Source organism: Strix aluco, chromosome 23 (genome assembly GCF_031877795.1).
Source record: "Strix aluco isolate bStrAlu1 chromosome 23, bStrAlu1.hap1, whole genome shotgun sequence".
Lineage (NCBI taxonomy): Eukaryota > Metazoa > Chordata > Aves > Strigiformes > Strigidae > Strix > Strix aluco.
In genome coordinates this window covers 7856703-7881181 of record NC_133953.1, presented here as the reverse complement: position 1 = coordinate 7881181, position 24479 = coordinate 7856703, and the positions used below count along the sequence as shown (strand labels likewise).

The 24479-nt window shown below is 56.7% G+C and overlaps 2 protein-coding genes across 6 annotated transcripts; both read left to right on the top strand.

Moving 5' to 3' along the window:
• Window positions 1-59: 59 nt before the first annotated feature.
• On the top strand, window positions 60-14690 carry LOC141933775 (ATP-dependent RNA helicase DDX25-like). Of its 5 annotated transcripts, none has more exons than XR_012626218.1 (12): window positions 60-886; window positions 972-1031; window positions 1899-2034; window positions 2125-2217; window positions 2386-2488; window positions 3205-3319; window positions 3693-3870; window positions 4227-4464; window positions 5654-5816; window positions 5983-6171; window positions 6459-7099; window positions 7418-7730. XR_012626218.1 is itself a non-coding variant. In XM_074848804.1 (11 exons), exons 1-11 carry the CDS (start codon window positions 715-717, stop codon window positions 7477-7479), a joined length of 1509 nt encoding a protein of 502 aa, XP_074704905.1. In that variant the 5' UTR covers window positions 82-714; the 3' UTR covers window positions 7480-7730. The 5 variants fall into 5 exon arrangements, 2 of the variants coding, with proteins under 2 accessions (XP_074704905.1, XP_074704904.1); XR_012626216.1 differs by lacking the exon at window positions 7418-7730 and adding an exon at window positions 14521-14690 and having other exon boundaries at window positions 85-886; XR_012626217.1 differs by having other exon boundaries at window positions 85-886; window positions 975-1031.
• A 1586-nt stretch (window positions 14691-16276) lies between these two features.
• Window positions 16277-23136, top strand: VSIG10L2 (V-set and immunoglobulin domain containing 10 like 2). Its single transcript, XM_074848901.1, has 11 exons — window positions 16277-16796; window positions 18669-18953; window positions 20087-20362; window positions 20514-20798; window positions 21071-21331; window positions 21450-21746; window positions 21832-22134; window positions 22426-22548; window positions 22625-22649; window positions 22725-22837; window positions 22914-23136. The coding sequence occupies exons 1-11, from the start codon at window positions 16277-16279 to the stop codon at window positions 22988-22990; spliced, it is 2565 nt and encodes an 854-aa protein (XP_074705002.1). The 3' UTR covers window positions 22991-23136.
• Window positions 23137-24479: the final 1343 nt, after the last annotated feature.

Below are 24479 nucleotides of genomic sequence, written 5' to 3'. Positions count from 1 at the left end.
GCCTCGAAGCCACAGTGAGAGGTTGGGGGGCTCTGGCCCCTCGGCCCTGGGGAGAGGGTCCCCGAAACCTCGCTGGGATGGGTGGGAAAGGGGCAGGAGGGGAAGCGGGTGACCCCCCAGTCGGGCTCCCCCCAAACCCGCTCTGGACGGGAGCGCAGGGGTGACAGTGTGGGGGGACAAGGGGGCTGGGGGGGACACACACGCTTCCCGCCAGCTTGGGGACCCGCTGTCACCCCACCCTGGGGGGTTCTGGCACACCTTGCGGGGTGGGCGGGGGGTCCCTGGCTCTCCAGCACCCTGCGGACCCCCCACCCACCTAGAAGGGGGGGTCTTTGCCCCCGGGGACGCCCCGAAACCTACGGGGGACAGCGCCACCTCCCTACGGGCTCCTCCAGCACCCCACAGACATCCCCCCCCCCCAAAAAAAAACCCGACGGGGACCGGTGCTGGCACCCTACAGGGTCCCCGTCCGCGGCGGGAGCCCCTCCCCGCCCTACGGGGTCCCTCGTCCCCAGCACCCCCGGGACCCCCCCAACCCCTCCGGGGGCAGCGCCGGCACCCTGTGGGGTCCCTGCTCCTCCTCCCCACACCCCCGGGCCTGCCATACCTGCCGGTCGCGGGTTCCGGTGCCCCGGAAGGGCCCGCCCCGTCCGGTTACACCAACACCCGCCCCGCGCGCTGCCGCCGTTAGGGCCTGCGAGGGCTGCCGGCGCCATGGCGGAGGGGGGAGACAGCGGCCGTTGGCCGGGGCTGGTGGGATCCGGGCTGGGCCCCTCCCGCGGTCCCCGGGGCCTCGTCCCCTTGCCCGCATCTCGCCCCTCTCTCCGCCGCCCCACATCGGCCCCCTCCCCGCCGCGCCGCCGCGACCCCGTCGTCTGCCGCCGATGTAAGGGGAAGCCTCGGCCCCCGCCTCGGGGAGGGCGCCCGGGCCAGGCCTCGGCCTCAGGCCGCCCCCGTTTCTCCTCCCTCAGCAGGCCGCGGCAGTGAGAAGGACGAGGACGAGGAGGGAGAGGGGGAGGAGGAGGAGAGAGGTGGGTCCCTGCGCCTCGGGGCGCTCGGGGCCTTCCCGTGAGGCCGGCGGGGGAGTGGGGCGGGGAGCGGGGCTGAGGGGGCTTCTGTGGGGGGGCACGGCCGTTCCTCATAACGCCTGCGGGTCTTGGCGGTGTCCGGGATCCCGACGGGCATCCAGCGGCCTCCTGGCTTGTGTTAGAAATAGTGTGACCAGCAGAAGCAGGGAGGTGACAGTCCCCCTGTGCTCTGCACTGGTGAGGCCACACCTGGAGTGTTGTGTCCAGTTTTGGGCACCTCGATCCGAGAGAGATCTCGAGGGGCTGGAGCGAGGGCAGAGGAGGGCAACGAGGCTGGGGAAGGGCCTGGAGAATAAATCCTGTGAGGAGAGATTGAAGGAGCTGGGACTGTTCAGTGTGAGGAGGAGAAGGTGAGGGGAGACCTCATCACTCTCTGCAGCTCCCTGAAAGGACGTTGTGGAGAGGTTGGTGCTGGTCTCTTCTCACAGGGGATTAGTGACAGAACAAGAGGGAACGGCTTTAAACTGCAACAGGGGAGGTTCAGACTGGACACGAGGAAAAAATGTTTCCCAGAAAGAGTGGTCAGAGAGTGGAATAGGCTGCCCAGGGAGGGGGTGGAGTCCCCATCCTGGGTGTGTTTAAGGGCCGTTTGGATGAGCTGTGGGGGGATGTGGGGTAGGGGAGAACTTTGTAGAGTCGGGCTGAGGGTTGGACTCGATGATCCCGAGGGGCTTTTCCAACCTGAATGATTCTGGGATCCCTGGGAGAGGGGATGGCCGGCGACCCCAGTATTTGCAGGAAGTGGGGACTTTTGTGAGAGACTTCTCATTAAAAAGTCAGTTTTTTTCAAACGAGTCTCTGCCTTTCCAGTGGACTTGGCGGAAGTCTCGCTGCTCAACAAGCTGATCCGCACGTCCCTCGTGGAGTCCAGCCACTCCGTGGAGATCCTGCAGCAGGACCCCAGCTCCCCGCTCTTCTCTGTCAAAAGCTTCGAAGAGCTGCCCCTGTGAGTCACCAGCAGCCCCCAGCCCGGCAAAGAGCGAGAGCCACCACTGTTTGTCCAACGGGCCCTTTCTGCTGTTTTTCTTTTTAATAGGAAGAAGGAGCTTTTGCAGGGGGTTTACATGATGGGCTTCAACAGACCATCCAAAATCCAGGAGATGGCTCTGCCGATCATGCTGGCATATCCGTGAGTAGAATGCCAGGCGGGTGAGCCCCCACCTTGAGGCATCCCCAGTGCGGGGACGCCCCCCGCCCCCCCCCTCCCCCGCCTCTTGAGGCATCCCCAGTGTGGGGACGCCCCCCCCCACCCCGCCCCCACCTCTTTTCGTGCCACTAAGCAGCCTTTGCCTTGCAGGCCCCAAAATCTGATTGCCCAGAGCCAGTCAGGGACAGGGAAAACAGCAGCTTTTGTCTTGGCGATGCTGAGCAGAGTTAATGCCACTGAGAAATACCCGCAGGTAACGCAGGAAAGGGAAAGCTGATGCAGGAGGGGTTTGCCCACGCCCTCAAGATGCTGCCTGGGGGCAGAGCTCTGTTTTTTGCCCCCGTCTCTGGGTGATTTTATCCGCTGGAGGGGGTGATAAACCCCCAGGTACCATCGCAGCAGCAGGTAAGACAGAAAGCGTGGTGCCCGCTCAAGGGAGGTACTTTTACTTGCTAGCAGCGGATTAAGCCAGGCTTTAGCTATCCTGGAATTTAAATTTTGAAAAGCGACTGCAGAGACTGCTGGTTTTCTGGTGGTTTAAACGCCCCCATGAGCCCCCGTCACCTCTCCACGCACAGAATCAGCTTTGTGCCCAGGTTACTGCAGTTTGAAGTCCCTCCTCTCAAGCCTATGGGGCGATTTAAGCCGCCGCTTTAGAGCTGGGCGCAGAAACGAGCCGCACGGTGCTTCGGGAGACACATTTCCCCCTCAAAAATAGCTACAGCGACTTCTTCCTGCCTCCACCCCTCAAGCTGTGCTGCGTTCCCAGCTCTCTAACCTCCACATGTGACCGACTACCCGAACCCCCCTGCGCTTCGGAGGGAGTTTAGCGGGGTGGGATTTTCCTCTGCTTTTCTTTCCATCCCTTCGAAATACCCTGTTGCCTGCCCGGTGTATCCCATCCCGGCAGCACCCTCGGCTTTTAATCGAGGCGTTTCTCCTCTGACAGCTCTTTTATCTCCCCCCAAGTGCCTCTGCTTGGCTCCCACCTACGAGCTGGCCCTGCAGATCGGGTGCGTGATCGAGACCATCGGGAGGTTTTGTGCTGATGTCAAGGTGACGTACGCTGTCCGGGGAAACAGAGGTGAGTCCGGCCCTGCCGAGCAGAGCTACCGGCGCCGTCACAGGAGCGTTGAGTGGTTACAGGGATCCTCTCTTAGAGCCTTGAGCTACCACGAGCCGCACAGACCCCTGGGAAGGCCAATAAAATAGCGTCTGTATTCCCCTCACCACCTAAGGAGTAGTCTTCACAATTGCTGGCTGCTTCCAGACTCCCCCCTTCCCACGTGGGGCTGGTTTCCACCCCCCCGAGGCTGTAGGGAAGCGTCAGCCCTCTTTGTAATTTTAATCTCAAGCTCCACTTTGCGGAGTCCGAGATAACCGAGGGGAAAAATGCACTCGAACAACAGAAACCCATCGTGTTTGGGGGCACTGGGGTGCAGTTTCCCCTCTCGCAGTTCGGCAGGGCACCAGGCTGGAGGAGCAGATCGTCATCGGGACGCCGGGGACGGTGCTGGACTGGTGCTTCAAATACAGACTCATAGAGGTGAAGAAGATCGAGTTGTTCGTGCTGGATGAAGCCGACATCATGATTGACACTCAGGGCTTCTCCTCTCAAAGCATACGCATTCAGAGGTGAGGATTCCTGAGGGCTGGCATCCTGCTTCCCCGTTTTTTCCCCCTTTTTGCTCGGTTTTGAGGGAATCGGTCGCCGAACGAGGTGAATCTGCATCCCTGTGATGTCGCAGGGGCTTGCTGTGGTGAGAATTGGCTTTTGCACCTCAGCAGGCTCTGACCTGCTTAGGCCAGGGGTCCAGCCTGCTGTAAAACCGCGTCCGTGAGACACACAGGAAGACTTTTACCTCGCTTACCTTTCCTTCAAGCCGTTAGGCGACACAAAATCAGCTTTTTTAAATTTTTTTTCTTCCAGTGAGCACATCGGGGCCCCAGGCCGCTCTCCTGGGTTGACGAGTCCTTTTTCTCCCCTCCAGGGCTTTACCCAAGGACTGCCAGATGCTGCTGTTCTCAGCCACCTTCAAGGAAACCGTGCGGGCGTTCGCCATGCGGATAATCTCCAACCCCATCGTGATAAAGCTGCGCAAGGACGAGCTCACCCTGAGCAACATCCAGCAGTACTTCTTCATGTGCAGGAGCAGGGAGGAGAAGTACAGAGCCCTCTGCAACATCTACGGCAGCATCACCATCGGCCAGGCAATGATCTTCTGCCAGGTGAAGCGCCCCGGCCTGCCCGCGGAGATCGTTTTTGCCTTATACCGATGTTTTGCTGGGTAAAAAAGTGGCTGGATGGCCTGAAGAGTTGTGGTGAATGGGGTTAAGTCCAGTTGGCGGCCGGTCACGAGTGGTGTCCCCCAGGGCTCGGTTTTGGGGCCACTCCTGTTTAACATCTTTATTGATGATCTAGACGAGGGGATCGAGTGCACCCTCAGTCAGTTTGCAGATGACACCCGGTGGGGTGGGAGTGCTGATCTGCTCGAGGGTAGGGAGGCTCTGCAGAGAGACCTGGCCAGGCTGGAGCGATGGGCTGAGGCCAACGGGAGGAGTTTCACTAAGGCCAAATGCCGGGTGCTGCCCTTGGGCCACAACAACCCCCAGCAGGGCTACAGGCTTGGGGAGGAGTGGCTGGAGAGCTGCCAGTCAGAGAGGGACCTGGGGGGGGGGATTGACAGCTGACTGAACAGGAGCCAGCAGTGTGCCCAGGTGGCCAAGAAGGCCAATGGCATCCTGGCTTGTACCAGCACTAGCGTGGCCAGCAGGGACAGGGAAGGGATCTTACCCCTTTGCTCAGCACTGGTGAGGCCGCCCCTCAATGAGTGGGTTCAGTTTTGGGCAAAACCTCACTCCAAAAAGGCCATTGAATGACTCGAGCGTGTCCAGAGAAGGGCAACGGAGCTGGTGCAGGGTCTGGAGCACAGGTCTGATGGGGAGCGGCTGAGGGAACTGGGGGGGTTTAGTCTGGAGAAGAGGAGGCTGAGGGGAGACCTCCTGGCCCTCTGCAACTCCCTGAAAGGAGGGTGCAGAGAGGGGGGAGGAGTCTCTTGAGCCAAGGAACCAGCGGCAGGCCAAGAGGGAATGGCCTCAAGCTGCGCCAGGGCAGGGTCAGACTGGCTCTTAGGAAGGATTTCTTTGCAGAAGGGGTTGTTGGGCGTTGGAATGGGCTGCCCAGGGCAGGGGGGGAGTCCCCATCCCTGGAGGGGTTGAAGAGTCGGGTTGAGCCAGCGCTGAGGGATCTGGTGGAGTTGGGAACGGTCAGGGGGAGGTTCATGGTGGGACTGGAGGAGCTTCAAGGGCTTTTCCAACCCAGATGATTCTGGGATTATTTTGGGGTGTTAACAAGCACCACGAGCTCCCTCAAAAGGAGGAGGGGGGGAAATAAAACCTCATCCCGCCTCTCCCCCAGACTCGGAGGAGCGCAGACTGGCTGTCGATGGAGATGCACCAAGACGGGCACCAGGTCGCCATCCTGACGGCGGAGCTGACAGTAGCCCAGCGGGCCAGCGTCATCCAGCGCTTCCGCGACGGGAAGGAGAAGGTCCTCATCGCCACCAACGTCTGCGCCAGAGGTACCCCCGAACGACCCAACGCCCCTCGCCCTTCCGAGGGCGTGAAACGCGCTTCCTCGCCACCGGTTCTTCTGGTGGCAGCGTGGGCTCGAGCGACGCGTCCTCCCCGACTTGCGGTGCCTTTCCGCAGCCCCTTTCTCTCCATTTTATTTACTTTTTTTGCCAGGGATCGACGTGCAGCAGGTCACCATTGTGGTGAACTTCACCCTCCCCACTGGGCAGAACAAGCAGCCGGATTTCGAGACCTACCTCCACCGCATCGGGCGAACGGGACGCTTTGGGAAGAAGGGCGTCGCCTTCAGCATGGTGGAAAGTCAGAACGTGGAGCTCGTGCGGATGATAGAGGAGCATTTCCGTGAGTATCCGCGCGTCGACGCCTCGCCGGGAGGTGGGTTTGGGACTGGTGATGCCCCTCTGCTTCATCTCCCATCTGCAAATGGACCTTGTTGAGCTGCTCCTCTCCCCGGGGCTCATCCCGTCGGTGTATCAGATGCAGCTTTCGGCCCTTTTAGGATGTTTTGGGTTTTCTTCCCCTACCAGCCAGATTTTCAGAGAAACAGCCGAGGAGGTGGTGCGTGACTTGCAAGGGACATTTCAGGTACCCAGGGTGCCTCAGTACCTCTTTTTTTTTCCCTCCTTCAGGCGTTTTATCTGCCTTTACCCTGCAAATCCCGGTCCGGGGGTGCTGGTACCCCAGCTTAGCCCTGGCTGGGGGAGAAAAGCCAGCAGCTGAAACCTTTCCTGACTGCAAATGGCTCGTCACTCACAGACATCGAGAGGATTTCCACGGAATTTGCAAGAGGCCATCACTGCACCGGTGGCTTTTCAAATCCCGGTGCCCATTTTCCCTGTGATTTTTTTAAGGGAAAAGACGGTTATCGAAACCCTTCAGCGTGCAGAAAACCACCTCCCTTCCTCAGCTTCGTCCTCGGAGCTGCTGAACTGTGCTGGCAGCTTGTCCTTTAAATTTAAACAGCAGATGAGCCAGTGGGAGACACCCGGAAGAGATTCCCGAGCCAGATAGTCCGGTGAAGAGTTTTTAATTTTTTTTCCGAGCGGCAGAAGCGTCAGACAACGGATGAGCAGCTCGAGTAACCACGAGGTGGATGAGTCTGACCGCAGCCACGGCCAGAATTAGCCGGAGGAGCCCAGTGTGGGATTCCCAAGGGATGAAAATCCGAGCGGATGAACTCCCAGCCACCCAACCTTTTTCCTTCTTCACGTTGTGATTCGAGGGCCGGGGCCAGGATGAAGGAACTTCCCCCTCTGGCGTCGCTGTGGAGGTGGGAGCAGAGAGCGGGAGCGCGGCCGGAGGCTGAACCCGACGCGTTGCTTCGCGCTTGGGCCGCCTCTTGCTTTCTCAGCAGCTTTCTCTCGGCCGCTGCCCTTCTTCCACTTCACACTTTGCTTCCTCCAAGTTTATTTTTCTATCGCTTGAAGGCCACAAACGGGAAATACTACACCGAGCGCTTCGGGGAGCTTCCTAACCCGCACGCAGACGGCGCAAACACCAGCTCGTGGGGTGCCTGGGTTTGGTTTTCACCCCGATTGTGCCAAACACTGACGGGTTTTTTGTTGTTTGTGGTTTTTTTTTCCCTCAGGGACCAAGATCAAGCAGCTGGACCCAGACAACATGGACGAGCTCGAGAAGCTTGAAAACTGAGTGAGGAGTGGGGATTCGCTCTCCCAAATCACAGTTTTGGTTGAAAACAAGAGGAAAAGTTCCAGGGGAAAATCTCCCAGTTCACGTTTCCTCAAGCTGTTTGGTTTTGTTACGATGTTTTAGGAGGCAGCGAGGGGGAACCCTCAGCCCCAGCGGTTATTGTTGCTGCTTTTGTTCCTGGGTGTATCCCCGAGGTTTTCATAGCCTGAGGTGTTACCGAAAACCCGGAATAAAGGACTTATCAACACCAATTTGATGCAGATAAGCAGACACTTCTTTATTGACGGCCGGGCGCGCAGGGGAGTGTTCTCACCAACAGCGCGCACCAAGCACTAAAATCACACATCTTATATAGAACTTACTCATATACAATTCCCAAGGACACAGTTTCATACACAAACACAATTCCCAAGGACACGGTTTCCTTGGCAGGTACTTGTAAGCTGTTACGGTTCTTTCCCCCAGTTTCTATTAATCCTAAACTTTGACAACTACTTGTATTCTCCTGGTCCTATCTATATATATTATAAATCACCTTACAGATCAGTTTGGATTTGGTTACCTAGGTCCCAAACGTTCCTACTAAATGATTAGGACCAATCTCTTCGGCCTTGGTATGGGACTGTATAGGGGATTTTAAAGCAGCAATCGGTTGACTGGTTGAAATTTCCCGAGGAATAGATTCACCCGCTGCTCTTGGTATTGGCAAACAAGCAGTAATCTGTGTAACATTCTGCAAATTGGCAAATCCCTTAATCGATCCTAACATCAAATTTTCTTCAGACATTTCTTTGGGAATGTTAATCAATTGTTCCGTGTCTCGTCTTTTGTTTGTCACCACCAAATCAGTCCACACCAGTGTCACCTGCTTAGTTAACACAAAGAGAATAATCACAAACTGATAGAAATAAGTCTTTGGGTCACGGCTAATAATCTGCCATGGAGTGGGCGCCTTCTTCACCCGGGTATGGTGTATCCAAGCATCTGATTCTGCAATCTTGATAGCCCTAAAGGTGGGTAACAGTATCTGGAAAGGTCCCTTCCAGCGTTCTTGCAGAGGTTCGGAAGTCCACGTCTTCACGTAGACACAGTCTCCTGGTTGAAAGTCACGCACAGGGTTTTCAAGGGATAATGGTCTGTTCCACACTACTGCGCTCCGGATTGCAGTCAAAGTTTTTCCTAAGGAAAGTAAATAGTTATACACATCTCGTTTCCCTTTCACATGCACGTTTGGATTTGGTTCTGGGGATTCATAAGGCTTCCCACACAATAATTCATAAGGACCGACGGAGGTTCCACTCTGTGGTTGTACTCTAATTCGTAACAATGCCAGTGGAAGCGCTTGAGGCCATTTTAAATTAGTTTCTTGACAGATTTTGCTTATTTGTCTCTTTAAAGTTTGATTCATTCTTTCTACTTTCCCACTGGACTGTGGTCTCCATGAAGTATGTAAGTCCCAAGTGATACCCAAAATTTTGCTAACATTTTGGACTACTTCTGCAACAAAGTGTGGACCTCTGTCAGAGGTAATTCCAACAGGAACTACAGACCTTGGAATTATTTCTCGTAGTAACCACTTTACTACTTCTTTTGCTTGTGTGGTGCGACAGGGAAAAGCTTCTGGCCATCCTGTAAAAGTATCAACCCCCACCAGGATGTATCGATACCCATTTTGTCTAGGTAATTCTGAAAAATCTACTTGCCAATAATCTCCAGGTTCCGTACCAGATCTTAACCTGCCCATTTGAACTCTTCTCTTGATCACTGGATTATTTTTCAAACATACTTCACATTTTGCAGTTATTAATTTAGCCATGTCCATCATTTTCACTGATAGAACTTGGTTTTGTAAAGACGTTACTAGAGCTTCTGCTCCCCAATGACATTCTTGATGTTTGGTTTGCATTATTTCTCTCATTAATGAAGGTGGAACTATTACTCGTCCATGAGGAGTTATCCACCATCCAGCTAAATTTTTTCTTGGCATTCAAAAATTGACCTAGTTTCTCATCTTCCTTCGAATATTCTGGCTTTTCTCTAGCAAGGGTGACTGTCTTGGAGGGAATTAATGCCATTTGGAATGCTCGTTCCTTTGCTATTTTCTTTGCCATTCAGTCAGCCAAATTATTTCCAACAATTTCTTTTGTGTTCCCAATCTGATGTGCTTTACAGTGCACGATTGCTACTTGCTCTGGTTTTTGAACTGCTTGTAACAATTGTAAAATTTCATTTTGATGCTTAATATTTGATCCCTGGGAGGACAATAATCCTCTTTCTTTCCACAAAGCTCCATGGACAGGTACTACCCCAAAAGCATACTTTGAGTCTGTCCAAATATTTACTTTCTTCTTTTCACTTAGTTCTAAGGCTCGAATTAAAGCAATGACTTCTGCTTTCTGAGCTGATGTGGTACCCGTCAATGCCTTTGCTTCTCTAACTGTGGTGTCTGCTGTTACCGCATATCCAGCGTATTGGACCCCTCGCTCCATAAAGCTGCTGCCATCTGTCTACAGTTCCCAGTCTGGTCGCTCCAATGGTACGTCCTTCAAATCGTCTCGACTGGGATAAACATACTCAATGGTAGCCAGGCAGTCATGTTCCAGTTGTCCTTCTTCCTGTGTGGGACTTAAAAACACTGCAGGATTTACCAGGTTAGTTGTTTTTAGAATCACATCATCTTGTTCAGTCAGTATTACCTGGTACTTCATCATCCGGCTCGGAGACAGCCAGTGTCCCCCCTTTTGTTCTGAAACAGTTATCACCACGTGTGGGACATAGACTGTTATTGTTCTTCCCAAAGTCAACTTCCGAGCTTCTTGTATGAGCATCACTGTTGCAGCCACTGCTCGAAGGCAGTTCGGCCACCCTTTACTCACTGTGTCCAGTTGTTTGGAGAAGTATCCGACCGGTGGTTTCCAGCTTCCTATTCGCTGAGTCAGCACACCCAACGCCAGGCGTTGTCTCTCATGGACAAACAACTGAAAATCTTTGGTTAAATCCGGAAGTCCTAAAGCAGGTGCAGACATTAAGGCGCGTTTTAGTTCCGTAAAAGCCTTTTGCTGTTGTGGGCCCCATACGAAAGGAGAGTTTTCCTGGGCTCATACAATGGTTTAGCTATCAGACCGTAGTTCATGATCCAGAGGCGACACCACCCTGCCGTTCCCAAGAACGCTCTGAGTTCATGGATATTTTTCGGCTCAGGTATGCTACAAATAGTCTCTTTGCGATCTTTTCCTAATTGTCGCTGCCCTTTTGAAGTTTCAAAGCCCAGATAAATCACGGTCTGGCAGGCTATTTGGGCTTTCTTCCGAGATACCATGTACCCATTCAGTCCCAGGAAATTTAAAAGGTCTGTTGTTACCTGTATGCAGGTAAATCTTTCTTCTGTGGCAATCAGTATGTCATCCACATATTGTAAAAGCAAATGTCCAGGCCTTAGTTTATCCTGTTTCCAGATTTCAAGCTCCCTTGCCAGCTGATTTCCAAAAATCGTTGGGCTATTTTTAAATCCTTGGGGTAGTCTTGTCCACGTCAACTGCTTCTTTCGTCCCGTTTGTGGATTTTCCCACTCAAAAGCAAACAATTTTCTGCTTTCCCTCTCCAAAGGTATGCAAAAGAAAGCATCTTTTAAATCAAGCACTGTAAACCACTGATGAGTCTCCTCTAACGCTGTTAACAATGTCTAAGGATTTGCCACCACAGGATATATGTCCTTGACTATTTGATTTACTGCTCTCAAGTCTTGCACTAACCTACATTCACCCGAGGGTTTTCTGACTGGTAGAATAGGAGTATTATACTCAAATTCACACTCTCCTAAAATTTTGTACTTCAAAAATTTATCAATTAATTTCTTCAGCTCCTGTCTAACTTCTGGTTGGATTGGATATTGCTTCATTTTTACTGACCCTGCACCTTCTTTTAAATCTATTTTCACAGGCTCTGCCAATTTTGATTTGCCAGGAATATCTGTTTCCCATGCTGTAGGAATCACTGCAGAATCCACCTCTGGTGGAATTTCCTGCTCTTTCACTTTTTCCTGTATCATCAGGATTTCTCCTGGTTTTGATTCAGGTATTTTCAAGAAAAGTTCTCCTTCTTCAAAAACAACCTGTGCATTTCATTTGGATAACAAATCCCTTCCTAACAAGGGTATCGGACACTCTGGTACATACAAAAATTCATGTGTAATTATTTTATTTCCCAATTTTAAATCCAGGGGTTGCAGGAATGGCCTATTTTCCTCCTTCCCTGTTGCTCCTATTATGTTTGCTGGTTTTGTTCCAATTTTTCCTTTACAAGTATTCAATACCGAGAATGTTGCTCCCGTATCCACTAAAAATTTAACTTCTTTATCTCCCAGCTTAATTACAACCAGAGGCTCCGCTGGGTTCCCCTCCGGTCCCCTTCAGTCATCTAAACCCATCAATTTGGCTATTTCTTGCTGAGCATTCCCGTTTCTTGGGCAGTCTCCCTTCCAATGCCCTTCTTGTTTACAAAAGGCACACTGATTCACTCCTAAGGGGGTATTAAAGTTTTGATTACCATAGTTCATAAATCCTCCCCTTCCACCAGCTCCTCTTCCTCTGCCCCTTCCTCTGCCTGCTGTCCCTGTCATTACAGCCAACAATCCACCTTCTCTGGTCTTCCTTTCCTCTTTTTCCCTGTTGTTATATACTTTCCATGCTGCTTCTAGCATTTTATTCAAACTCCTTGAATCCTCTCCTTCAAGTTTCTGGAGTTTCTTTCTTATATCTGGTGCCGATTGTCCCATAAAAATCAAAGCCAATTGTATCTGAGCCGCCTCTGTTTCTACTCTTAAGTCAGTATATTTTCGGGCTGCTTCCTTCAATCTCTCCAGAAACGCTGAGGGAGATTCATTCTTATCTTGTCTCACCTCATATCATTTAGACCAATTCAGAGACTTAGGCATGGCATGTTTAACTCCATACAAAATCCATTTCTGGTATCAATTCAGTCTTTCTCTGTGCTCTACGTTATTTGGATCCCACTGCGGATCCCCAGATGGAAAATTCTGCTCTACTGTTCCCCCTGTTGTCCCACTCAATACAGCCACTCCTGCCTGTGCTTTGCCAGTCTTTAATGCCATCTGCTTTTCTGGATCATCCAGTAAATTATCCAAGATCACCTGTAAATCACTCCAGTCCGGAGTCTGTGTTCTGATTATAGTATCTACCACTCTGCCTACTCTTTCAGATCTTCTCTCTATATACCTGCTGCCTGCTTCCAAGCCATCAAATCCGTAACTGAAAAAGGCACTTTCACATCCACTGGCCCATCACTACCCACGCCCTGCCATAGAGGAGCTATTGTTTGCACCTGCTGCCGAGTTCTTCGGGAGACAGGAGTATGAATTACAATCTCAGACGGCCCTTCCTCCACATCCTCTCTTCCACTGCTCTCTGGTTCCTCTACCTGTTCCCTATATTCTCGCCCCCGATGCCTTTCTCTCCGCGGAGGGGATATATCTAATTCTGGCCCTTCATCCTTTTCAGCAGAAGCAATTCTTTTCTTTAAACAATCTTTTCCCAACTCACATGTTGTACAACACTTTTTCACCTTTTTATCGTCAGAAGTCATAGCCATTACTAAATTATCCCTACTAATCAACTTACATTCCTTCTGCCAATCTTTCCTCTGTCTTAAATAGAAAAATAAATCAACATATGGCACTTCACTCCATTTCCCTGCCCTTCTACAGAACAGCATTAACTGCAGAATGGTGTTATAATTCAGTGTCCCATTCATAGGTCATTTTTCCTGATCTTCCAAAATATACAGAGGCCACCACTGATTGCAATATTCAATCATCTGACTCTTTCGCAAATCATCATGCAAATCTCCCCAATGTGCTAACAAACATCCTAGCGGAGAAGTTTTCGGAACTTTGTCATCTGCAGCCAGATTACCCATGCTTTTACTTCTAAACAAATGAGTCAGCTTAGATGCCATAATAAATCACTTTTCAGTACAATATACAATCAATCACTCCCATCTGTCGCTTTGTTCTTCTCCGGCTGCACCCCTCGCGGAGTAACAGAACCGCGGATCCGAGCTCCGCACTCGCTTCGTGCTCAATTGCACGTCTCACACTTACAAACACACTCACACTCACACCTTTCCACAACTGTTACTATATACAAAGGTATATAACACAATATCATACAATTCTTACATTCTTATACAATACTCTACAAAAAAATAAACAATTTTACAATATAACACATGTAAAACTGCTAACTTCTTGTTAGAGACACTTCCTTTGAGAACGCTATAGCACATGGGTTCTCTTGTTTCCCAACCCACAATTGTCCAACCCTGCAATAGCTTTCGCTTATGTCTTACGGGCAGACGCCCAGGCTTCCAATACACGAGGATCCTCCAGCCCAACCTGCGCAGCTTTCGCCGCGTCTGACAGGCAGGCTTATAGAGTGGGACTCTAACCCGCTGTGTGGGACTCTAACCCACTTTGCAGGGTGAGACTCTAACCCACCCCTAATACAAAAAGAAGTGTCTTACCAAAATCCAGGGAACGTCGCGAGGAGCCTTACGGATCGGGGATTGATGGGTATCCCCGAGAAATCCTCGGTGCCGGCTGGAACCGATCAGGTCCCCGATTCCTCCGGTCTCTCTCAGCGAGGTCCCATCTGCGTCACCAGAAACTGTTACCGAAAACCCGGAATAAAGAACTTATCAACACCAATTTGATGCAGATAAGCAGACACTTCTTTATTGACGGCCGGGCGCGCAGGGGAGTGTTCTCACCAACAGCGCGCACCAAGCACTAAAATCACACATCTTATATAGAACTTACTCATATACAATTCCCAAGGACACAGTTTCATACACAAACACAATTCCCAAGGACACGGTTTCCTTGGCAGGTACTTGTAAACTGCTTCCTAACCCGCACGCAGACGGCGCAAACACCAGCTCGTGGGGTGCCTGGGTTTGGTTTTCACCCCGATTGTGCCAAACACTGACGGGTTTTTTGTTGTTTGTGGTTTTTTTTTCCCTCAGAGACCAAGATCAAGCAGCTGGACCCAGACAACATGGACGAGCTCGAGAAGCTTGAAAACTGAGTGAGGAGTGGGGATTCGCTCTCCCAAATCACAGTTTTGGTTGAAAACAAGAGGAAAAGTTCCAGGGGAAAATCTCCCAGTTCACGTTTCCTCAAGCTGTTTGGTTTTGTTACGATGTTTTAGGAGGCAGCGAGGGGGAACCCTCAGCCCCAGCGGTTATTGTCGCTGCTTTTGTTCCTGGGTGTATCCCCGAGGTTTTCATAGCCTGAGGGAACCCCCGAGGGGTTTAACATGAGGTAACACGCCCCAAAAATGGGTCTAGGTGTGCTCGGAGAGGTCACAAAACAGGCAAAATCTGGTAACTGGCCCAAAAATGCTGATCTGCAGGTCTGCAGGTCTGCTGGTCTGCAGGCAGCAGCGGCGGGTGGCCTTTCTGCCAGAAACATCTCAGAAAAAACTTTTGGAACTTGCTCCTTCCTCCTGATTTTTCCTTCTTCAAAAACCCCAAACTAACCCATTCTCGCTAGATGGCAGCAGGAATCCGCCGCCGCCGTCCCCAATCCCACCGGGACCCGAACGAGGGACACGTTTGTCCCCAAAAGATTTATCCCGGCGCTAGCGCCGATCTCGGACAAAACGGAATTATTTATCATCCCGAGGGCGTTGGGAGCCTCCCGTTCGGTATTAACGGTGTCGGTTTTGGTAACGAGCAATTAATTCGCATTAAAGAAGCGGCAGAGGGGTGGGGGATGAGGGACACCAGGGAATTTTGGCCAGGCTGGGGGTTGCCAGACCCCCCCCCACGGCGGGTGGAACAAGGCCGGCCTTGAGCTTTCCCCCCCCTCAGCACCTGAGCCTCATCCTGTGCTGACACCAGCACCCCTGCGCCAAAAAATCCTTATATTGGGGAATCTATATTTTAATTATTTCCCCCCCCCCGGGTTATCAGCACCCTGAGATGCTTCCCTGCCCCAGTGAAGCCCCCCGTCCCCGCGGTGGTACCCCCACCCCCGAGGGCAGATATCCTGCCCCAGGAAAGATACTGACTCCTAAAAAAATTTTTAAAAAATCAAAATATTTCGGGATGATTTTGTGTAAATGCCCTATTTTGAGGGGAATTTCAGTCGCTGGGCTGCCCCCTCCTGAGCCTGACTGGCTCCGGCCGCTGCCCTTCCCTGGTGGGTGCTGGCTCTGGGGCTGTGTGTGTGTGTGTGTGTGTCCCCTGTCATCTGAACCCCAAAATCCTCCACGGGGGTGCTCCAGCCCCCCCGCCCCCCCCCCCGGCATTGCATTACAGCGCCGCCGCCCCCCCATGAATGTTTGATGGGCCGGGGCGCGGCAGAGAGCGGGAGATGAAATATCAAACCCCGCTCGGCACCGAGCACCCGCCTTCCCCCGGCGCCCAAACCCCCCGTTTTTGATAGAAGGGGGGTGGTGTGGCAGCTTATTTTCCCCTTTTTTAGCCAAAACCCCCCAAAAAACGGAGGGGAAGGTCAGGGGGTAACAGGGTAAGTTTTTCTTGTGGCGGAAGGAGGGGATGGTGCCACAGCTGCCGCGAGCGCGCCCGGCCTCAGCCCTGAGATTGCAGGGGCCGAGGCAGGCAGCGGCGTTGGGTTCCCCCCGCGGCTTCTCCCTGCCCAGGTTTCTAAATAATTAACGGTTAATCAGGGCCGGGCCTAATTACCCAGGGGTAACCGGAGAGCCAAGAGCGCAGCCCTGCTTCAGCATCCCGCCGCGGGGCCGGACATGGCGCCATGGAGCGTGGCCGGGCACCGCTGCCGCCTCGGAGGGGGCTCTGGCTCCTCTGCCTGCTGCCGGCGCTGGCGGGGGGTGAGCAGAGCCCCCACACCCCTGAAACTTCCCCCCATCCCCCTGGGGCGTGGCTAGCAGAGGCCCGACCAACTCGCCGCACCTCCGGGCCAGGGCAGCTGCTGGCGGCCGGCGAAGCGGCTTACGAGGAGCGAGCGGTGACGGGGGTGCGGGGCCGGACGGTGGAGCTGAGCTGCGGGCCGGGGGGGTCGGCCCCGCCGGCCGTGGTTTTCTGGAGCTTCGCGGCGGGCTCGGGGCCACCGCGGGCCGTGGCGGTGGGCTCGGGCCCGGAGGCGGCGGTAGCCCCCGGCGCGGGGACCTTGGGCCGGGTGACGCTGCGCAACGGGACGCTGGAGCTGCGGGAGCTGCGAGCGGCCGCCCAGGGCCGGTTCCTCTGCCAAGGGCTCTTCCCCGAGCGAGGGCGGCTCCGCGTGGGCTACGCCGCCGTCCTCCTGCGAGTCCTGGGTAAGCTGCCGCCCGGTTGCCTCCCCTGGGATCCTGCTAGCCACGGAGCGCCTGGCAGGCCAGCATCGCGTCCCCCTCGCCCGCTAGCCCATAGTCTCATCTGTGGGCCAGTGGAGCGTGCTACCGGCAGATGAGGGAACCCGCTAGCCAGCGAAGGGCCCCCCTAGTCAGTGTAGAGCCCCGCTAGCCAAGGTAGTAGCCCACTAGCCAACACCCTGCCTGTCAACGAAGCATGCTACTAGCCAATAGAGAGCCCCCAGTAGCCAACAAAGGGCTCCACTAGTCAGTGTAGAGCCCCGCTAGCCAAGGTAGTAGCCCACTAGCCAACCCCCTGCTGGTCAATGAAGCATGCTACTAGCCAACAGAGAGCCCCCAGTAGCCAACGGAGTGCCCCTACTAGCCAAGAGAGGGCCTCACTAGCCAACAGAGTGCCCCACTAGCCTGTATAGAGCCCCGCTAGCCAAGGTAGTAGCCCACTAGCCAACACCCTGCCTGTCAACGAAGCATGCTACTAGCCAATAGAGAGCCCCCAGTAGCCAACAAAGGGCTCCACTAGTCAGTGTAGAGCCCCGCTAGCCAAGGTAGTAGCCCACTAGCCAACCCCCCTGCTGGTCAATGAAGCATGCTACTAGCCAACAGAGAGCCCCCACTAGCCAACAAAGGGCTCCACTAGTCAGTGTAGAGCCCCACTAGCCAAGGTAGTAGCCCACTAGCCAACACCCTGCCTGTCAACGAAGCATGCTACTAGCCAATAGAGAGCCCCCAGTAGCCAACAAAGGGCTCCACTAGTCAGTGTAGAGCCCCGCTAGCCAAGGTAGTAGCCCACTAGCCAACCCCCTGCTGGTCAATGAAGCATGCTACTAGCCAACAGAGAGGCCCCACTAGTCAGTGTAGAGCCCCGCTAGCCAAGGTAGTAGTCCACTAGCCAACACCCCGCTGGTCAACGAAGCATGTTACTAGCCAACAGAGAGCCCCCAGTAGGCAACAGAGTGCCCCACTAGTCAATGGAGTGCCCCTACTAGCCAACAGAGGGCCCCACTAGCCTGTATAGAGCCCCACTAGCCAAATTAGTAGCCCACTAGCCAACACCCTGCCTGTCAACGAAGCATGCTACTAGCCAACAGAGAGCCCCAGCCCCCACTAGCCAACAGAGAGCCCCACTAGCCAGCAGAGTGCCTACTAGTCAGCAAAGCATGCCACCAGCCAATGTAGAGCCCCACTAGCCAACATAGTGGCCCACCAGCTGATGTAGCACCCCACTAGCCAGCAAAGCAGCCTGCTTGCCAACATAGCACCCCACTAGCCAACAAAGAGCCCCGCTAGCCAACATAGCACCCTACTAGCTGAAGTAGCTCACCACTAGCCAATGTAGCGCTCACCAGCCAATGAATCATCCCATTAGCCAAAATAGAGCCCCACTAGCCAGTGAAGTACCCCACTAGCCAGCAAAGCACTCCACTAGCCAGCACAGCACCTTACTAGTCAAAGCAGCACACCACTAGCTCATGAACTCCCCTGCCTCCAGCCAGGGTAGCACCCCACTAGCCAACGTAGCACCCCACTAGCCAATACAGCAGCCCACTCACCATCCCCATCTCCTTGCCCTGGCCATCCCAGCATCCCACCAGCCCATAACTGGTCTCATTAGCCCGTACGTGGCCGCTCCAGCTCGTCCCCACGCCCACAGCCAGGACACCCCCTCACTAGCCCGTAGATGTTCTCACTAGCCCTCCCGCTCTAGCTCCCCCTCACTAGCCATCGGGGCTAGCAAGATCACCCTGGGGGGGGACAGGAGGGGCGCGGGGGCTCCCGGCAGGCCCGGGGGGAAGGGGCTGGCAGCTTTGGGGGCCGCTCACGGCTCGGTGCCCCCAGTGCCCGTCTCCAAGCCCTTCGTGCGGCCGACGGCAGCGGCGGTGGCCGAGGGGGCTACGGTGGCCCTGACCTGCGCCGTGAGGGAGGGGACGGAGCCACGGAGCTTCTCCTGGCAGCACCAGCAGCCCCGGGGGGGCCCCTCAGCGTCCCCCGAGGGGCTGGGGGGGGCCGGGGCAGAGCTGCGCCTGACGCCCGCCAACCGTAGCCACGCCGGCTGGTACGTCTGTACCGTGGGCAACGAGGTCAACAACCGCACCAGTGAGCCCGTCTACCTGGACATCGTCTGTGAGTGCCCCGCTTGCCCCCGGGTGGGGGGGGGGATGAGCCAAGGCAGGGGCGCGGGCACCAGCTGTGGGGGCTTCCTCAGGACTGGAGGTACCACCATGGCATGGCCGTGGCCACCAAGCACCTTGCCACCATGGTATGTCCATGGCCTCCATGGTACATCCATGGGCACCATGTGCCCTGCCATTGTGATGCCTCCATGGCCACCATGATGTACCCATGGCCACCAAGCACCCTGCCACCATGAAGCCTTCATGGCCACCAATGATGCCTTCATGGCCACCATGACGTACCCATGGCACCAAGTACCCTGCCACCAATGATGCCTTCATGGCCACCAATGATGCCTTCATGGTCACCGCAGCATGGCCATGGCCACCATGTGCCATGCCACCAAGGTGTGTCCATGGCCACCAAGCACCTTGCCAACATTGTACTGCCATGGCCAGCATGGCCTGTCCATGGCCACCATGCACCGTGGCACATCCATGGCCACCAAGCACCCGCTGTGGTGTGTCCGTGGTCACCAGCCACCATGTCACCGCCACAGCCACCATGGGCTGTGCCACCACAGTGCCTCCATGGCCACCAAGCATGATGCCATATCCATGGCCACCAAGCAGCATGGCACATCCATGGCCACCACGGTGCCTCCATGGCCACCAAGCACCATGGCACGTCCACAGCCACCACGGCTGTGCCACCATGGTGCCTCCATGGCCACCATGCACCGTGCTACCCTGGCACATCCACGGCCACCAAGGACTATGCCACCACGGTGCCTTCATGGCCACCAAGCACCATGGCACATCCATGGTCACCACAGTGCCTCCAGGGCCACCAAGCACCATGGCACATCCATGGCCACCACAGTCGTGCCACCACGGTGCTTCCATGGCCACCAAGCACCACGCCACATCCATGGCCACCACGGTGCCTCCATGGCCACCAAGCACCACGCCACATCCATGGCCACCACGGTGCCTCCATGGCCACCAAGCACCACGGGGCGTTCACAACCACCCCGGCGCACCCTTTCTAAGGAGGCTCCACAGCAGCAGGTCGCCCCGGGGAGGGCCGCGTCCCCTCCGTGGGGACACCCTGGTTGCCTAAAAGTCCCCGTGTGCCCCCAGACGGCCCCGACCAGCCGGCCATCAGCGTGGAGCCCTTCTCCCCCGAAGCCGGGGGCTTCTCGGCGGGCGAGAGGGAGGACGTGGTGCTGACCTGCCTGGCTCCCTCCAACCCCCCCAGCCGCTACGTCTGGCTCCACAACGGTTCCCAGGTCCACACCGGCCCCACCTACGTCCTGGCCGCCATCGCCCGTGCCCAGGCGGGCACCTACACCTGCCTGGCCGAGAACACCCACCTCCAAACCCGCACCCAGGCCACCATCGTCCTCACCGTCTACTGTAAGTAGCCGCGGGGCGGCGGGAGGTAGCCCGGTGGGTCCCCCCTCCCCGTCTCAGATGGACCAACGCGGCTCGGCGGTGAGAACAGGGGTGCGAGGGGGGGGTAAGAGCGGGGTGGGGATCCCCCCCAGCCTGCCCCGGTCTCCTGCAGATCCACCGGCCGGGAGCCCCAGCTGCTCTGCCGTGGCCACCGGTGACCTGCGGGACGTGGCCCTGCGGTGCCGTTGGCCGGGGGGTTTCCCCCCGGTACGGCTGCGCTGGGTGGGCCCCCAGGATGAGGAGGAGGAGGAGGAGGAGGAAGAGGGGGTGATGGGGACCAGTTTTTCCGTGGCTACCAGCATCCAGCCAGGGGCGGCCACCAGGAACGGCAGCTCCTTCTCCTGCCTGGCCTCCCACCCCGCGCTGCCGCAGGGGGCCGCGTGTGGGACCACCCTGTGTGAGTGCCGATGGGGGGCGCGTGCAGTGTGTGTCCCCCCCCCAAAAAACCCAACAAAAAAATCCCTTCCTGACCCCCCTTTGGCACAGTGGCGCCATGGAGATCCCCGCACCCCAAGGCGATGCTGGGACCCCCAGCTTGCTCCAAAACGGGGATCCCCCCGGCACAGCCAGAGCGCAAAGTGGGGACAGGGGGGTGTCTCCCCTATTTTTGGGGGGGCTGCTTCAAGCACAGCACCGTGCACCCCGCCCTGACGCCTCTCCCTCCCGCAGGGGTCCCGGCCGGTGGCCCCTCCTGCGCGGCAGCGGCCACCAAAGGTGACGAGTTCGTGATGCTGCGGTGCCGGTGGGAGGGGGGGACGCCGCCGGTGACCCTGCGCTGGCGGGACGGCGGGGGCCGGGCCTTGGGTGACCCCGCACCCTTCGCCGCCATCTTGGTGCTGAGCGCCAACGGCACTCTGGGGGGCCGGGATTTCATCTGCGCCGCCGACCACCCGCTACAGGCCGCCGGCGCCGAGTGCCGCCTGCGGTTGGGTAAGCCGGATCCGTCCCCCCCTCTCCTTCCTCGTCGCCGCGGGGGGGTCACGCCGGCACCGTTCCCCCCCGCCTGCTCCCCGTTTTTCCCCCCCGCCCCGTCGCGCCCTGCGTGCAGAGGTCCCCGAGCTGGAGGCGGAGAGGAGCGAGGTGGCGGTGCTGGAGGGCGGCGAGGCGCGGTTGGCGTGCCGGCGGCGCGGCGGCGGGGCCTATCTCGGCGCTACCGTGGTTTGGTACGACCCCGAGGATCGGGAGGTGACGCCGGGGTTGGCCAAATACCGGTTGGAACGGGGAGAAGAGTGGGTCAACCTCAGCATCCGCGACGCCGAGTGGCCGCGGGACGGCGGGATCTACCGCTGCGCCGCGGCCAACGCCGTGGGCACCGCCAGCCTCCCCGTCCGCCTCCGCGTGGACCGTGAGTCCCGGGAGGGGCGTGGGAGAAGATGGGACCCTAAAAAAAGGGGGTCAACACCCTCTTGCCTGCCACCATCTTGCCGTAGGGTACCCAGCCCCCCCTAACGTCACCATCAGCAAGCTGCGGTACACGCGGGCGCGCACCGAGGTGCGGCTGGAATGGCGGACGCAGGGCACCGGCAACCTCACCGGCTTCGTGGTGCAGCGGCGCCAAGCCAAGAAACCTTCCCGGCGGGCGCCCGGCCCCTGGGAAACGGCCGCCGGCGACATCGAGCCCCACTCGCGCGACCGGCGCTTGGGGGGGCTGGACCCGGCTGTAATCTACGCTTTCCGTGTGCTGGCTGTCAACCACCGGACGGCCGGGCACCCCTCCGAGGTGCAGACGCCAGGTGACGTGGGCAGGGGGACGCCGCTCCGTGGGGGCAGAGCAGGGTTGGAGTGGAGGAGGGCGACGTTTGCACCCTGGTGGAGCTGAGGAGCCGAGTGTGAGCTGCTGTCAGTAGGTTCCAGAGTGAACAAGCACAGGCTCCCACTTCCTGCTGCTTTTCTGGGCTCTGCCAGGCTTCGGTTGGGGACCCCCGCTGCCTGCCGTGCCCCCTCCTCGCCCGTGGGTGCCTCATTACCCTAATTACCCCCCGGGGGAGGAGCGGAGGGGGCTGACAGCAGCCACTCTTTTCCAGCCGAGCCTCCCTTCGAGGCCTACCCAGCGGTGACAGGGGCAGCGGTGGTGGGGATGCTGGTGGCCACCGTGGCGTCTCTCCTGGCCATGCGCTGCATCGCCCGCCACCGTGACACCCTCCCACGTGAGTGCCGGGGTCGGGGGGTGGCCACGGCAGCACCCCAGCCCCCCACACCTCATGTCTGTCCATCTGTCCCCAGGGCTGCACGACCTGCTCTTCCGCGTGTGAGTGCCCAAACCTTCCCCCCCCCCAGCACCGGTGCGTCCCCCCACACACACCCCCTGTCCCCCCCTTTCCAGGGCTGGCCCCGGCGCCCAGGAGCCCATCGGCACGCCCGAGGACACCGAAACAACCGGGAGCGGGGAGGAGGGAGCAGCACCGAGAGACGCGGCTGCCCCCGGCCCAGCGGCAGGTAACGGCGCCCGTGGGGCTGAGCCACCACCCTGGTGACCCAGCACCCACCCGCAGACTCTCCCCCCCCCTCGCAGAACCGCTCTCAGCACCGCCGGACCCCACCGACGAGCCACCGGTTAACGTCACCGTCACCACACCGGCGACACCGTGACCACGCCGGCTTCTCCTCTTTATTTCCCTTTCCTCCCCCCATTTCACGTCCCTCCGCGTTAATAAAGGAGGGACGAGGGGAATCGCTGAAGTCAAAACTCAGCAGCTGGAAAAATATCTGTGATCCAGACCTGGCACAAAACTTTGGGGCTGGTAGTAAAGGTGTTTTGCTTCTTTATGATATTTAAAAAGGCGTTAGGGGAAATAGATGATTTTTCCCGGGCTTGGGGAAGGGAAGGGAAAGGAAAGCTTTTCTAACCCCAAAAAGTACAAGGGAGGGGTGAAATCGTGACAGAGCCCAGGCAGCAAGAAAGGCAGGAGGCTTGGCCTAAAAGCTCAGACTACAAAAACCAGCACGGCCTCAGCGTGGGGAGAAAGTGGGTGACTCTGGGTGAAAACCACTCCAGCTCAGGCACGAGCCTTCTGGCGCTAAAATAGAGATTTAGGTTAAAATAAGGATTTTTGCACCCTGGGAAAGTAGTTCCCCCTGACTGGAAAAGGGGAAACATAACCCCCATTTTTAAAAAGGGGAAAAAAGACAGACCCAGGGGTTTACAGGCCAGTCAGTCTCACCTCTGTGCCTGGAAAGATCATGGAGTGGATCCTCCTGGAAACTCTGCTGGGGCCCAGGGAAAATAAGGAGGAGAGTGGTGACAGCCAACGTGGCTTCACAAAGGGCAAAATGTGCCTGATGAATCTGGTGGCCCTTCTACGCCGGGGTTACAGCACTGGGGGACAAGGGAAGAGCAACTGACGTCATCAGCCTGGACTTGGGCAGCATTTGACACTGTCCCACACAACGTCCTTGTCTCTGAACTGGAGAGACGTGGATTTGACGGACGCACCACGGGGGGGGGGTAAGGAATTGGCTGGATGGTCTCACTCAAAGAGTTGTGGTCAATGGTTTGATGTCCCAGTGTAGAGCGGTGACGAGGGGCGTCCTCAGGGGTCGGGGTTGGGACCGGCGCTGTTTAACACCTTTGTTGGGGACATGGACAGGGGGATCGAGGCACCCTCAGCAAGTTCCCCACCGACACCGAGCTGTGTGGGGCGGGGACACGCTGGAGGGAAGGATCCATCCAGAGGGACCTGGACAGGCTGGAGAGGGGGGACTGTGCAAACCTCACGGAGTTCAACAAGGCCAAGGGCAAGGTCCTGCCCATGGGTCGGGGCAATCCCCGGCACAAACACAGGCTGGGCGAGGAGGGGATGGAGAGCAGCCCCCAGGAGAAGGACCTGGGGGGGTTGGTGGGTGGAAAACTGCCTGTGAGCCAGCAACGTGCGCTGGCAGCCCAGAAAGCCACCCGTGTGCTGGGCTGCACCCAGAGCAGTGTGGGCAGCAGGACGAGGGGGGGATTCTCCCCCTCTGCTCCGCTCTGGGGAGACCCCCCTGCAGGGCTGGGTCCAGCTCTGGGGGCACCAACAGCAGAAGGACACGGACCTGCTCGAGCGGGGCCAGAGGAGGCCACGAAGATGCTCGGGGGGGGGCT